Below are 14,903 nucleotides of genomic sequence, written 5' to 3' on the forward strand. Positions count from 1 at the left end.
TTTGAGTTAACTTTGATGTGGATCTTAGTTTTGAACCGCATGTTAGAAACATAACTAAAACTACATTTTATCCTCTTAACATAGCCAGTGTGCTATTTTCTCTCTCAAGCAACACAGAGACACTAGTGCATGCTTTTGTTACCAGAGGTGGGAAGTAACTCAGTACAAATACTGGACCTTTGCTTGAGGAAATTTCCTCTTAATTGAACTTGTTTGAATTTTAATTGAACTCACACAAGCCTCTCAGCCCATTTGGACGATAAACTACGACGAAATGAGGAGGTACGGGACGAAAGAAGGTTGAGGAGCAGGTGTAGGAAAGAGGAGGAGGAGGGTGCATGGGTGGGAAGCCAAAAGGGACGCACCCTCTGAGAGAGGAAACAGGTAGAGCAGGCTGGTCTGTTTACTCGGCTGAGTGAGTCTCTGTTTTCTGCTTTCATTCTGTAGGAAGCTCGAGTGTCTTTAGGACAGCTGCTGCTGAGGAGGGACGACTTGAAAAAAAAGAAAAGCCATGGCTGTGAATAAATGCATCAAATACCTTCTGTTCTTCTTCAACCTTCTTTTCTGGGTAAGTCTGGAAAACAAAACACAGTCATTTAAAATATTTTTTACATAATTTCAAACTTCTCTACACTTTGAATTTACAGGTGATGTGTTGGACCAGTGTAGATATAACATTTTAGAGATTATGCCGTGTGTTTAAATCATAATAATGTTTTCAAGAACTGGTGAGTCAATCTGTTTATTTGGTTAGTCACTGAAATTATTTGAATTTTCTCAGTTTTGATGCAGGATTTATTTGTTACACTGTTGTCTGCAAAATGCAGCAGCTTTTAACTGAAAAAGTCAGATTATTATCATCGTTTATTTTTGTTCCTTTTTTAAACTATTTTAAGCTTGTTGACTGTTGAGCAGGTATCAGACATTTTTATTTTAGACTTTTTTATCTGATTTTTTTCAATCTTAGTCCAACGGTACAATAGTTCCCTCTGGGACATAGTGGACTTGAAGTACAAAGTGGACTGAAAAGAAAGTATAAGTGCTTCAACTTTGCACAGTGTCTGTAGTAAATGTCAGTTGCTGTATGGAGCCGTCCGCCTTTACGTTGTTTCAGCCAGCCGTTTCGTAGAGTAGAACAGGTTGTATCAGCTCTTTATGATCTCTCTGCCTCTCCCTCCACAAACAAACACTTGCTCAGTTTCAGGGCGTGGCTCCGCCGCTCGGCCTCGCAGCATCACGTCTGACATCTGCAGCCTCACATCACTCCTCAAATGGACGAGTTAATGATGTTGCATGTAATTGACTTTGATGAAATCATCTCCTGCTTAGTCAGAGCGCTTGGACCACTTCCTAAATAGTGGTCGGTATTTGCTTGATTCATTTAGTGGAGAATGTGATTCAGCCCACTCTGAATTCTGTGCTTCCTCATATTCTCTGCCGGGAGTTCCCCTTTAAAACCTAATGGTCCATGTTGGCTAATCTATAGCTCCGCTCAGTCAACACAAACCTGATGAGACTTGTTCAGGGTTGAGGGTTTGCACGTATTATTTTTGTTTAGTGTAAAAGGTGGAGTTACATAACAAGGAGCTTATCAAACGAGACATGGTAGTTTTATCAGATGTTAGTCTTGCTGAGTCTTGTTTGGCTATTTCCTGACCCACAACCACTAAAAGATTATTAATCAGATAAATTGTTGATGAGTATTATTTGTTTTGGTACATATAGCACACAATTAAGCATTTTTATGTAAAACAATTGAAAATCAAAGACAAAAGGAAACAAAATCACAAAAAAAGACAAAAAACATATAAACAACGAATCAACACCAGTAAAACTTTTCAGCTGCATTGTGTCGTGTGCATCACCTTCCCTGACAGTCGGTTACAAACGTACCTTCACTGACCCTTTCAGTCTAAATCAGTGCAGCAGTTCACCTCAGCTCACTTCACTCCAACAACCCGACACAGAAGGAAAAAAAAAGTACCGTCCTGTCACCGTCCTCTGGCTCAAACGTGTCTCGACATGTCCAATAAAGCCGCAGTGTTTGACACAGTGGAGCCAAAACGCCCCCAGCGTTTCAGAGCAGAGAAAACTGCTCATTTTTTCATGAATTTTTATATTTAGCAATTTTTTTAATCATTCAAATTAGGCTCGGTGGTTAATAACACATGTGAAAGTAAAAATTTAGTATAGTAGTTATAATGAGGAAAATGTACTTAAAGTATTAAGTACTCAATGCGGTAAAATGCCCCCCGTGACGGTTATATCTGATGTCATTACATTATTGTGACTCATGCATTAATGTAAAAGTAGGATTTTATTGTGTAATAGTTGCAGTGGAGCTGATTTTGAAGAACTTTGTATCAGACTACAACTAATGATTATTTTCCTCATGGATCTCATTTAGTAAAGCTGTCAGATTAATGTAATGAAGTATAAAGTACAATATTTCACTGTGAGATATAGTTGAGCTGAAGTTGAACGCGGCAAAAAAAATTTAGTTACTTACTTCTCCAAACTGTTTAGATATCCTGCATCATATCTTTCCTTTTTTTTTTTTTTTTTTTAGGTGAGAAATAACAATAAACGTGAGAAATAATCCAAACATCCTTGTTTAAAATAAACCTGCTACTTTTTGGAACGTCGGCCCTGCAGCACGCCGAGGTTATTTCAGTCCTTCTCTCATGTTCCCAGAAACGATGTTAAATCGATGTTAACTGGATTCTGACCACTCAGTGGACATGATGTGTTTATGATGATGGTGATGATGATGGTCATGGTCAGGGTGGGGTGGGCGTCTTATTTTCTGTGAAGTCTGTTTACTGTAGTTTGTAACTTGTGGCTCTGCTGTAGCTTTCAGTTGCTAAGTGATGCTGAACAGCGCAGCCATAATGAGCTCTGTAGGAGGATGTTGGTCAGATCATATTCGTTTGATTCCTCTCCACTTATTACCAAGTGCGTCACTGTGAATTCAGCCGTGTGGCGTCCGTGAGGAGGGATACATTATGAGGGTCCCACACCAGGGCGAGAACAGAGCAAGGCTATTATAGTTCTGAGTTTGCAATTAGTTTTGACTTTTAGATTTCATTTTACTTTACTATTTTGTTGCTTTTCACACTGTTTGGCTTTCAATTCAGTTTACAACTTTTTTTGCTGCTTTTTTTTTCGTTTCAGTTTTAGGTGAGGGATCATTTACAAAGAGCAGGTCATTATTATGAAATAAACCCTGACAGGTGGTGGTGAATCATCCTGAAGGACTTTATGTCACAATACTGACCTGCTCACCGTACATTATCCCACTTCTTCATAGCAAACGGTCTGTTCTTCATAGCAACGGTCTGTTCTTCATCTTTGAGTCCCCTCACTAACTTTGCCGTTGTCTCTCTGACTGAAAACTGAACATCTTGTCAAGCAGCAGGGGTTTTATGGACTGTGGTGGGAGACAAACAACCGATCATGTGTGGTTCTGTCTCCGTACATTAACGCCTTTTAGCAGAGTGCCCATATACTCCATGAATAATACATGCTGCGTTCAGGGACCAGTCCTGCACAGGAAAGAGACGACCGAACAGAGAGAAAACACGCTTTAGCACTGCAGCAAACTACAAAGAGGCAGTAACTAAATACCTACTACCCATCCAAGGTTAGGAGAGTTAAAAATGTCTTCTGATGCAGTCACTAAGTACCTATAAAAAAAAATATAGTCAGTACCCTGATCACGTCATAATGTGTATATAAACTAGTTATCAGTGCAATGAAATTCTTAGTTTGGTGCCTTCAATTATTCCATTCACAAATATTAAAATATACTACAAACATCAGTTTAATAAATAAATAGAAAAGAAAGAAGAAACAAGAACAAGGAGACTGAGGTAGACGAGGTGATAAACAATTTAAAAAGAATTTTGTGCAGTGTAAAAAACAGTATAAAAGTTTGTTTACCTCAGTCAATGTTTGCACAAAGTGATAAGCAGCTGTGCTAAAGACAGCACAGAAAGATTTAATGCCTGTTGAGCCACATGGACCTGAAGAAGGCCGCAGACTCTGTGGCATGTCTTTGACAGGCGCAGTGAGCTCATGACTCTACACACTTACCTGTGTGTGTGTGTGTGTGTTTTTTGGGGGGGGGTGGGGGTGATTGTGTAATGACACCGTCTCGTCTGCTCACTGGTGTGATGGATTTACAAAGAAAGAAACCCGCGGATCAGTTTGTGTCTCAGTTACGCAATGACTCATTCCACCTGTGTTACTCGCTGCCTGTGAGTCACTGCTGAGGAATCAACCGCCCCGCCTCCACTGTAACTGACGGAAGGAGCAACGGTTCAGCTGACCTTTTCATTATCATCATTATTATTATTATTATTTTCACAGTGTTTATTAGCTGACCTCAACATTTCATTGATACATCTACAGAAACCCAGCAGGGACAAAAATTGAATCTTTTTCCAGTAAAGCGAATGAATGGTTGAGATTTTATACTCATGCAAATTGCTTCAAGTGTAAGAAAAACAAATTAAGTACATTTAAAGAAAGGAAGATCACACAGGAGTTAAAATCCTGATTAACAATAATCAAATCCACATCCTGTTCAGGTGTAATCCTGATCAGTTCCAATCCTGATAAGCTGCTGTCCCAATAAATGCTGAATGCAGACGTGCTCCGGTGAACACCGAACACGTGTTTGTCTTTCAGACCTGTTTGCTATGTTGCTCTGCAGGTTCGCCATGTCGTCTTACTGCAAAACTGCATTTTGAACAGTTTTAAAGTTTGTTCACAGATTCTCATTTAGGTTTCAGCTTCTCGTGTACAAGTAAGATTTCTAATAAGGAGGCGTGGACGTCTCATTAGCTGCTGATCCGCTGCTCTGTTTCTTATCAAGAGTGCTGTGGTTTTGATTGAATTTGACCGTGCAAACAAAGTGGGGTGTGGAGGAACAGTGATGCTACGTGTTACCTGCTCTCGCACTGACCTGGCATCTTTTCCAAACAGTTTCTGTGGATGGCTTCCCAGATGGTGCTGTGTAACAAACCATCTGACATTTCTAACTGTTCTAACTGTTAACGGAGAACAAATATACTCCAGGAGACTCTACTGAAAGTCTGATTTAACCCAAAATCCAGAACCAGGAACTTCTCCAACTCGTCCCGTCTCTTTGACCTCTTTGACCCTTTTGGTTTTGTTTATCTCAGGGAAGACACTGGCGGATTTATTTCCATAGATCTGTTCTTTAGATAACCTTTCTGTCTGTCTTTGTGTCCTCTGATGGTTCAAATGTTGAACCCAGTCGGTCTAGTTGTGTTGTGACCGTGTGCTCGGGTCCCACATTCACAGTTTCCATCACATGTTTGAGTGATAACAAAGATCAACATCTCTGTAAAAAAAAGGCTTTTCATCAAATGTTTGTCTGCTTCTTTTTCACTCCAGCGTGACTCACTTGTTACCGTTGGCAACCATTTAAAGTAAAACACTTTTGTACAGGCGTGTTTTCTTTCTCAGTGATAAAGCAGGTGAGGCAGAGGAGAAGCGGGAAATCGGTCCTCTGTTTCACAATCCACATATCACGTATCAACTGAGAGGTTTCCTGTTTGTCCCCATCGGTTTTTCCACAGCTTCGTTCTGTTTTGGGAAACCACATGTTGATAGATGAGTACGTGACACACGCAGCTCCAGAAGTAGATGGTAGCTTTAAGAATCAAGAACAAAGAAATGAAAGAGGCAGAAAAACTATAAGAGGACGTCTTCTTTTGAATGGCAAAATAATTGTGTACACAGAAATATGTTAATTTTATTTTTTTATACAGAAATAGTATATATGTTTTTTTGTCAATGTGTTGTTTTTATATCTTTTAAACAGAAATATGTAGTTTGTTTTCTATTCTATTTTTGCTTTATTTTTTTTTCACGGACATGTGCTTTTTTACTTAAAAAAAAAACTTTAAAAAACCCAAAAACAAATATGAAGAACCTGAAGAGTTGGAAGTTTTGTTTTTTGTTATCTTTAATCTCTTTATTGCATGTGGGCTGACGTCTCCACAACAAACCCAGCGTGTGCAGACAGATGGAGGTTTTTTCCTCAGGCGGTTTTACCACCACCACACCGACTGTCTCTGTGTTTGTTGTTCAAACAGTCGGCGCTGTGGCTGCCTGTTCTACTGACACCTCAAACTCTCTGTCGCTCCTTTTCGAGCTGAACTTTAAAAGTCATATATCATGGTGCTCTGATGAGGGTCTTTTTGGACTGAGAGCTTAGGTTGTTATGTGCAGGTGAAATAACGGGGAGGATGTTTTGATCTTTTTTTGGTCCATCTACTCTCTTTTTAAGTGAGCAAACAGCCAGAACAAAGATAAGTTAGCAGTTGCTCTATGTAGCTAACGTAGCTAACTTTTTACTTTTTTACACAGAAATATGTAGTTTTTGCATTTTGTAAAAAAGAAATATGTATATATTGTATTTTTTTCCACAAATATCTATGTTTTATATGTACGATTTTATAATTATGATATTTTTGGAAACAACTTATGAACACATAAACCTATAACCTTTTAAACTGATATGTTGAACATATCAGCAAATACTTCATCTATAGAGAGCAGTGACAGCAGGTGCAGGTTTGTTTTTAGCCGCTTCAAGTCAATGAAAATTGTTTGGTCACCTGTGAAGATGTGTTTGACCAATCGGCTGCGACCTCAGCTCCAGACTGTGGTCGCACTGGTTTCGCTGGTCAGGTCTGTGCCTCTGTCATGTAGGTGTGACTCAGAAAGAGCAGTCAAATCTTCAGCATGCTCTTATTTATTCAGCCTTCCTGTATAAGATTACAGTATAAATAGTTTGAGGGTGTGGCGATGTGTTTGTTAGTGTGATACCACAGTGAGCGCAGAGGTCACGTCCTCTCGCCGTTTGTCTGTTTCCTTTCATTCAGAAGTCCACTGAATGATGATTCTTTTTTTCTGTCCCGAACATTTTGTCTTTATTTATAGTTTAAAACAATCATGTGTCTTCATGCCAACATTAATTCAACCAGGGGATGATCAAAGTACTTGCAACTTTTTGCCACGTTTCCTCAGCTTCCACTGCCGAGAGAAGATTGCCAGAAGATGCTAGAAAGTTTATAAATTAAACTGGAACTTAAAGAGAACATATTTTGTTTGTTCTAAATTCTACTTTAAGTGCTTTTCACATGATCTAAGAACACTTTACATAAATAAATAAGACAAAACTAAATTAAATAAACATAAAAAATCATTTAAAAACACATTTGTCCATATTGAGACAATAAATTAGCTAAATTCTCTTGGAGCTCAGACATCAGTGTGTTTCTGTTTCATCAGCATCCTGTAATTAGCCGCTCTGTGTTTGTCTCCATGGAAACGCTGTGGTCCAGTCCTCTGACTGGTCTCTGTCTTCACTCTGCTGAGGATGAAATATTAATGGCAGATAATTACTCGCAGTAGTGTGTTTTTTTTGTGTCGGCTAATTGTATAAGTGCTGAATTATAGATGTACACTCATCGCTCCTGAGGCCCCGCCCTCGTACGAGCCGGACACGAGTCTCTCTGTGTCGTCCTCAGAGACTCCTGATCCTCGCTGATGATCAGCTGCTTCTTCTGTCTTTGGTCCAGTTTCATTAGCATGCTACCATGCCCACAATGACAAAGCTAATGTGCTAATGTTTAGCAGGTCCACCATCTTACTTTAGCGTGTTAGCGAACTAATGTGCCAATGTTAGCTAGCTTAGTTTGTTTGCAAGCTACTGTGCTAATGTTTAACAGGGATAATGTTAGGTCAGCATGTTAGCATGCTAATATTTTCTATTACATTCTATATTATTAATATTTGCTGTTGGCATTAGTTTTGCAGGTATTTGATCATTAAAACAAAATAAATTTTCCACCCATGAGATTTAATTTAAAACCAAAAACTACAACAGCATTATGTTCTTGAAGGTTCTGTGTGTGTGCGGTAGAATAGTACAGACAGGTTTACACACATGATGATGTGTGCAGCCGTCAGTCAATCATCTTCTGTTTAAATTATTTAGTGTGCATTAGTTTGTTCTGCTGTGGGAACCTTTGATAGAACACGACAAGCTCTCCTGCAAACTGATGCACACACATCTTCAGTCCACACTCACAATCAAAACACACTGCACGTTATCTGGCGTGGGATAAAAATGTTTCTCAAGAACACAATTAACAACATGGCCAAAAGTGTGTGGACAGTCCTGCCTGAAAACAGATGAAGCAGATTAATGAAAATGCACTCTTAGAAATAAAACTAGAACCTTGGTTCTACCTAGTGAAACAGTCTGCATTTCCACCAGTTATTTAATTTTTATCCATTATGCTTTAATATGCTTAAATCTTTCCACTGCTGATCGTTGCCTCATTATGGAAAGCAATAAATAATCATGATCAAAACAACAAAGTTAATAAGGATTATATACACTGATTTCTGTGGGTTTAAAGAAACTTGCAGCGGCATTTCTGGTAACAATTTAGAAGTGATGATAAAAGGTTAAAGAGTCTGGAAATTTTTGTACTAGGAACCTCGAAATTTGTACAAACCCTGTCAGAAAACAGCATTCATCTCACAAATCTACTCAGTAAGTTTCAGGAACTGAGGTATCTTGTTTGTGGCGTTTGAGTTGTGGCAGGTTTTCACCACCAGGTGGCGCCAGATTCTCACCAGTAAACTCAAATGATGCTTGTTGCACATTTTGTACTTCTTTTCTCTCTTTCTACAGATCAGCGGTTGCATCATCCTGGGCGTCTCCATCTACCTGAAGGTTGAGAAGAAAGGAATCGAGGTGAGACTCGACTGACGCCTTGAACTTTTCCAAATGTCTTAATTCAGAGACCTGATGATGATGATTGTCACCTTCCTCAGCAGTCGCATCAATGTTAAAAATCCAACTTTCCAAAACGGTATTAATGACTTTCTGCTGTCATCAGTGTAAAATGCTGATTTATTTCCTCCCGCCTCCTCCTGTCTTCAGTTCGCCGATGAATATCTTCCTGGCGTCGACCTGATGATCGCCATCGGAGTCATCATCATGGTGCTCGGCTTCCTGGGCTGCTGTGGAGCCATCAGAGAGAACCGCTGCATGCTGCTGCTGGTGGGAACCATCGCATTATTCCATCTGTTCTACATTTGATTGGATATATAATCAGGCTTTAATCATTTATATTTCATTTAAAAAAAAGAGATTTGCTTTGTTTTTTGGGGGAAAACAAAGCAACAGTGTTTCAAAGTTCCTTAATTATTTTTCATCCATGAAAAAAAGTTTTTAATGCTAATAATTTCATGCATTTTCAGCCTAAAGAAAGACACAACAGTAATGTTACATAACCTGCAAACACACGATATAAAGTGTGTTCTTTGTGTTCAGACCACATGGAGAAATTAAAACTCACCTGGAAGAAACCATCAGTACTTTCAGACCTGTTTAAAACATGGAGGAGTGGCGCACGGCGGCCTCTTGTGGTCATAATGAGGACTACAACAACAAAGGCTTGATCACAAAACTGATCCTGAGAAAACTTGAAGTAAAACTCCAGCAACACCTGCAGGATATTAAACAACTTTATTGTTTGAACGTGTTCTGACTCGTGGCCTTCACCTGCGTCAACACGAAACACGTCGCTGATGTATAGATTCTTTTTCCTTTATGTATTTTTTATCGTGCATCAGACTCTTCTGATACTGTATACAATGCTGCACAGTGCTTCAATTTCCAGGTCCCATAATTTCATGGTAAATAGATGAGAATTACCAAATAATATATTTGGTAATTACCCATAAATTTCATGGTTAATTAAGTGATAATTACCCTGAGATTATTTAGTAATTATGAATGAGAGACATTTATGGGACAGTTACAGAAAACATTTTCACACGATGTTTGCAAACTGCTCAGTTTTCGGAGATTTCTGCACACAGAGAAGATTTTTTTGTGGTAAAGGTAACAGTCATCTTCACATTTTCTCTGCCTTCCCTCAGTTCTTCATCAGCCTCCTCCTCATCTTCATCCTCCTGCTGGCGGCGGGCATCCTGGGTGCAGTGGGTGAGAAGAAGGTAAAACAGGAAGCGACGCCGTCCTCGCATCACCTGCGCTCTCACCGGTTTGTGTGGGAGGATCACAGTTTGTGTTGTTTGTGTGTGCGTGCAGGTGAAGGACTGGGTGAAGGAGCGTCTGGAGGAGAAGTTCATCCCGCTGTCGACGCAAGATCAGAGCGTGAAGGACGAACTGGAGAAACTGCAGAGGGAGGTAAACATTTTCTGCACAATCAGACTTTGTTCAGTTTTCCTCAGTTTAAATTGTTAAAGTGATAATACTGACAGTCTGCAGGTAGAAAATGTAAAGTAGAGATCGACTGTCCTGAAACTGGAAGAAGAATGTAACTAAACTAATCATAAGTTAGAAGAATGTTTCAAAATAAATGCTAGAAATTTTCAGTTCGACCGAGTTCAGTCACCTCTGGATGATCTGAAATCATTGTGCGTTTTCCTCCCAGATCAAGTGCTGCGGTGTAGTGCAGGGACCAGCAGACTGGGGTTCTGCCGTTCCCGACTCCTGCCGCTGCAACGCCACTGAGCCAGACTGCAATTCCAGCAGAGTCTACTCCACGGTGAGACCAGAGGCTTTAGAGCTTTTCAGAGTGACGTTCCTCCTTCCAGGCGGGAAAATCAACCTGCAGAGACTTTTAATCTCGTCGCAGTGAAATAAAAATAGAATGTGGATGTACAGTTTGATTATTTATGATGATGTCATGGTCTCATCCTGCAGCCCTGCGCCTCCCAAATCGCTCGTATACTGGAGAAAAACATGGAGGTGGTGCTGGGAATTGCCTTTGCCATCGCCATCCTGCTGGTCAGTGTGCAACACACACAGACACACACACACACACATGCACGCACAGCGGCGCACAATTTCTTTTCCCAGGAGAAACAACCATGCAAAGAATAATTTTAAATTTTGACCAGACTTGATGATTTACGGAGTAAAATGAAGCTACATTTCTTTAGTTATGGTTTTGCTGATGTTTTTTGCCCTCGCTCTGCAGATTTTCGGCATGGTCTTCGCCATGATCCTGTACTGTCAAATCGGCAGGAAGGACGCCGCCGCCACCACCGCCTGAACGCTCAAACATGGCCGCACACGTTCGCTGCCTGGCGACGGCCAATCAGCGGCGCCCAAATGACCCATGTAACATGCACCATGTATCCTCAGTGCTTCTGTAACTTAACCCCGTGCTTTTAATGTGAAGGAACACGCTGATATTTTGTCTTGAATGTGCAGAAATGAAACAGCTCGTGAGATTATTACCTTATTTTTTCCCAAAATATCAACGTGTTCCTCTAACTTAACAGAAAAGATGTGACAGCTGTGAGTTTATGGACATTTTATCAAACAGATCATGTCAAAACAAAGCTATAAAACGAGTAAAACAGTAACACTAATCTATGTTTCCGTTCACACTGTGGCCTCAAGGAACAAAACTGTCAAAAACACGGGCTCATGTATGGAAGCCCATTACTGCCAAAAATTAAATAAATGATTAAAAAAGTATATATGAAATTCTTTCCCATACAGATGATTTATATGTATACACAGTTAAATGACATTTTCTGATAATTATGACAAAATATTTACTCAAATTTAGACGTAAGAGTCAAACTCTTTAATGTTCATTAATTTTACCACTTTCTGTGTTAACTGTCTGCACGTTATGTGAAAGATGCTTAAAATCAAATGTATTATGACTTTAATGAAGTACTGAATTGTAGTTTTTAGATCTCTGTCACAGTTGTATTTCTGCAGTGTTGTATTTTTTCATTTCTTTTTGGCAGGAATGTGCTTCCATAGATTCAGTCCAAGTTCTGCTGTAACTGTCTGTCGCAACGTCTGCTGCCATTTTTGGAAAATAATCCTCAGGAAGTTGTCGTGTGTTTGTCGTTCTGGCTTCACAAATATAATATTCTCATTATAGAAAAATAAGCCTTAAATTTGTCACTGTTGCTTAGATTTATTATCTTTGGGACCACATTGTCAAATTACTCTTTAACTTTTGATTTTTATTTTCAGTGTAGAAGTGGTTTAATCTTGTGGAGCAAAACTTGATCTCTTATTTTTTCGTTGCATCTGTTGCATTTATGAATTAATTCTTTTTTTTTTTTTTTTTACCAGCACTGGTTGAAAACTGTAAGATTATTTTGTGTATTTTTGTCACCTAACTGTCTTAAGTTTGGGACATTATGTGTCATACTATCTAAGAGTTTCTCCAAACATTGCTTGTCTTTTTATTTCGTTGTCTACTCTCATAGTCATCTTCATTATTATTATTATTATTAAAGGAATAGTTCAGAATATTTGAAGTGTGAAGTATTTTTCCATTGGGAAAGCAAACAGGAGTACCAGCATGGATGCTAAGCTAATGAAGTTTACGTTTTATTTAGAATATTTTCACTACTTTACCTTTCTGTCAGACAGACTTTTCTGACAGTGAACTGCTGTTATATAAGCTAAATATCACTCTCTCCAAACTAACCAGACTCCATTGGCAAAATCAGTAATTTTACCTCACAGAACACAGGAGTTGATCGCCTTCTGTTGCCTCAATCGGCTAGATCGTAGGTGTTATTGTGCGACTTTGGTGTTTTAAAAAGTTGGATTTCAATTTACTGAGTTGCAAAATAACTCAAACGAACTAACAGATCGATGCAGCGGTAGAACAGCGACTCCTGTGTTCTGCAAAGTAAAATTGCTGATTTTGCCAATGGAGTTTGGTTGGTTTGGGGAAAGCGATCTTCGGCTAATTTAACAGCAGATTCAGGTCAGAAAACTCAGTCTGACGGCGACGCTAAATGGTGAAAATATTTTAATTATAGCGTACAAACTTTTTAAACGTCTTTTGCGGCGTCTTCCTACACCAGTACTCCTGCTGCTTCTCCAAACTGGAGCTCTGCTGTTGGTAATACGCAGTTTCAAATAATCCAAACTGTCCCTTTAAGTACATTTAAATTCATTTAAATTGAAGTCATAGTTATGCGATGCATTAGAATTTGTATTTTCTTACAGGAAGTGGCTTCCATATTCTTCAATGTTGTCAAAGTAAATTTAAATGTTAGAAAGACAAAAGAAGATGTGTTTTTTTTTCCTGTGGACCCCCTCAGCTTCCCTCCAGGACCTCTGATCGCCCGTCACGATCACACTGTGATGAAATATAACAGAGGATGTCGTTTGTTCACCGTCTTGACACGCTGAGCCGTGACGTGTTCCCGTGTGAGCGTCTGCAGCCTGTTGTTTAAAATGGTTTTATCACCGTTCCAGCTGTCTAAATACAATAAAATGATGAAGGGAAGCTCTGGCTGCAGCCTCTCTGTCTGTGTCGCAGGTGAAGTGGTTAAATGTTGGATTTTCTGATAGATGCCAGGACTCTGTGTCCTTCCTCCTCCACATGAGTCCAAACTGCTCTTTTATTACAGGAATTAAAGCCTCTCAAGTACCAAAAGTTCAGAATTTAGCATCTGCAAAGATTGATAGTTTCCTCATTTCGTTTACTTTTTAAAAACTTAATCTGAGCTCAGAAGGTTTATTTACACTGGAGAAGAGGCTGGTAACAGCAGCTGTCTTGTGTATCAAAGCCAGTGACCGCATCAGTTTGGAAGGGGTCAAAGGTCATCCGCCAGGAGTCAGGGGACGTTCAGGACAGACACTACAACCCAGAACAGAGACAGGAGTCACACAACCACCTCTCATCATGTGACGAAGCTCAGCTCCAGTTTATAAAAGAAAGACTCTGTTCAAGTTGTGCGAGGTGTGAACAAAACGATGTGTTACTGTGGGAGGAACAGGACGGACCTGCTGGGCCAAAGAAACACAATTAAAGGGATAATCCGCCCAATTATCTGCTCACCTTCATGGCAGTTGAAGGTCAGGTTTAGTTTTTTTTTAGTGTTGCAGAATGACTAAAATGACTGAAAATGTTATTTCCACCATGTTTTTAGCCTGAATCTTCGCTGCAGATCTTTAGCTTTGAGCCACGTTAAGCATCAGATTCAGAGTGAGTGTATATTTACAAAAAACAATAAAGTTAATCAGTTTGAACATTAAATATCTTGTCTTTGTTCTATGTTCAGTCGAATTAAGGTCAAAAAGTACTCGCAAGTCACTGCATTCTGTTTCTATTTACATATTAGACATCATCCCAACTTTACTGGAGTTGGATTTGTAAAATAGAAACAACTTCTAGAAAATAAAACACAAAAGACAACTAACTTATCTATGTCTTATCTAAGAGTTGAACTTTTACAACAACTGCAGCAACCAAGAGAGACGAGTGGATGATCGACTCTCTATACACTGACTCTGGATCAGCAGCTCAAACACACTTCAAATAATCCAAACTTCACACACAAGACAGAAGCCTCTCTGAGCTCATTGTCTGAGGTCTCCTGGTTCTCGTTGCTAATTGGTTCCCCTCAGATTCAAAATGACCAGTGAGGAGTCGAACCTGGAGCTCACAGGTGGAACCCAATCAGCTGATGACACCTGGTATTTATTTGGAGAGCTGCTTGTCCTTCAACTCTGTGTGAAATCTGACTTGGAGGAAACATTTCTGCAAATCTGATCTATTTGTTTGACTAATTTTCAACATTAAAATTAGCTGAATTAGCAGTTTCTTTTTACAGCGTATCAGTGGATGTGCAGACAACTGTCACTGGATGACTTTTATACTGAAGAAAACTTAAAAATACGATTATTTTCAGGGAAGTTCTGCAGGGCCTTTCTTTCATGGTTTCTAATTGGATTTATTTATTTTATTTTTTCTAACTGGAACTATGACAGTTAAATGTGGGATAAAAAGCGAGGGGGGAGACATGATCTCCTTTATCTGTAGATA

General features: G+C 39.4%; 1 protein-coding gene across 1 annotated transcript; it reads left to right on the forward strand.

Annotated features, from left to right (window-relative positions):
* Positions 1 to 367: 367 nt before the first annotated feature.
* On the forward strand, positions 368 to 11,998 carry LOC146307049 (tetraspanin-8-like). The gene is made up of 8 exons (XM_084711460.1): positions 368 to 568; positions 8,744 to 8,806; positions 8,996 to 9,115; positions 10,000 to 10,074; positions 10,169 to 10,267; positions 10,515 to 10,628; positions 10,787 to 10,870; positions 11,064 to 11,998. The coding sequence occupies exons 1-8, from the start codon at positions 512 to 514 to the stop codon at positions 11,136 to 11,138; spliced, it is 687 nt and encodes a 228-aa protein (XP_084567586.1). The 5' UTR covers positions 368 to 511; the 3' UTR covers positions 11,139 to 11,998.
* Positions 11,999 to 14,903: the final 2,905 nt, after the last annotated feature.

Source organism: Lutjanus erythropterus, chromosome 22 (assembly GCF_056507025.1).
Source record: "Lutjanus erythropterus isolate fLutEry1 chromosome 22, fLutEry1.hap2, whole genome shotgun sequence".
NCBI lineage: Eukaryota > Metazoa > Chordata > Actinopteri > Lutjaniformes > Lutjanidae > Lutjanus > Lutjanus erythropterus.

Bases quoted from the DNA above. Each gene is read 5' to 3' on its own strand.
- LOC146307049 (XM_084711460.1), top strand. From the start codon at position 512: ATGGCTGTGAATAAATGCATCAAATACCTTCTGTTCTTCTTCAACCTT. The intron at 8,807-8,995 runs GTGAGACTCGAC...TCCTGTCTTCAG, and splicing joins TTGAGAAGAAAGGAATCGAG to TTCGCCGATGAATATCTTCC. The intron at 9,116-9,999 runs GTGGGAACCATC...GCCTTCCCTCAG, and splicing joins ACCGCTGCATGCTGCTGCTG to TTCTTCATCAGCCTCCTCCT.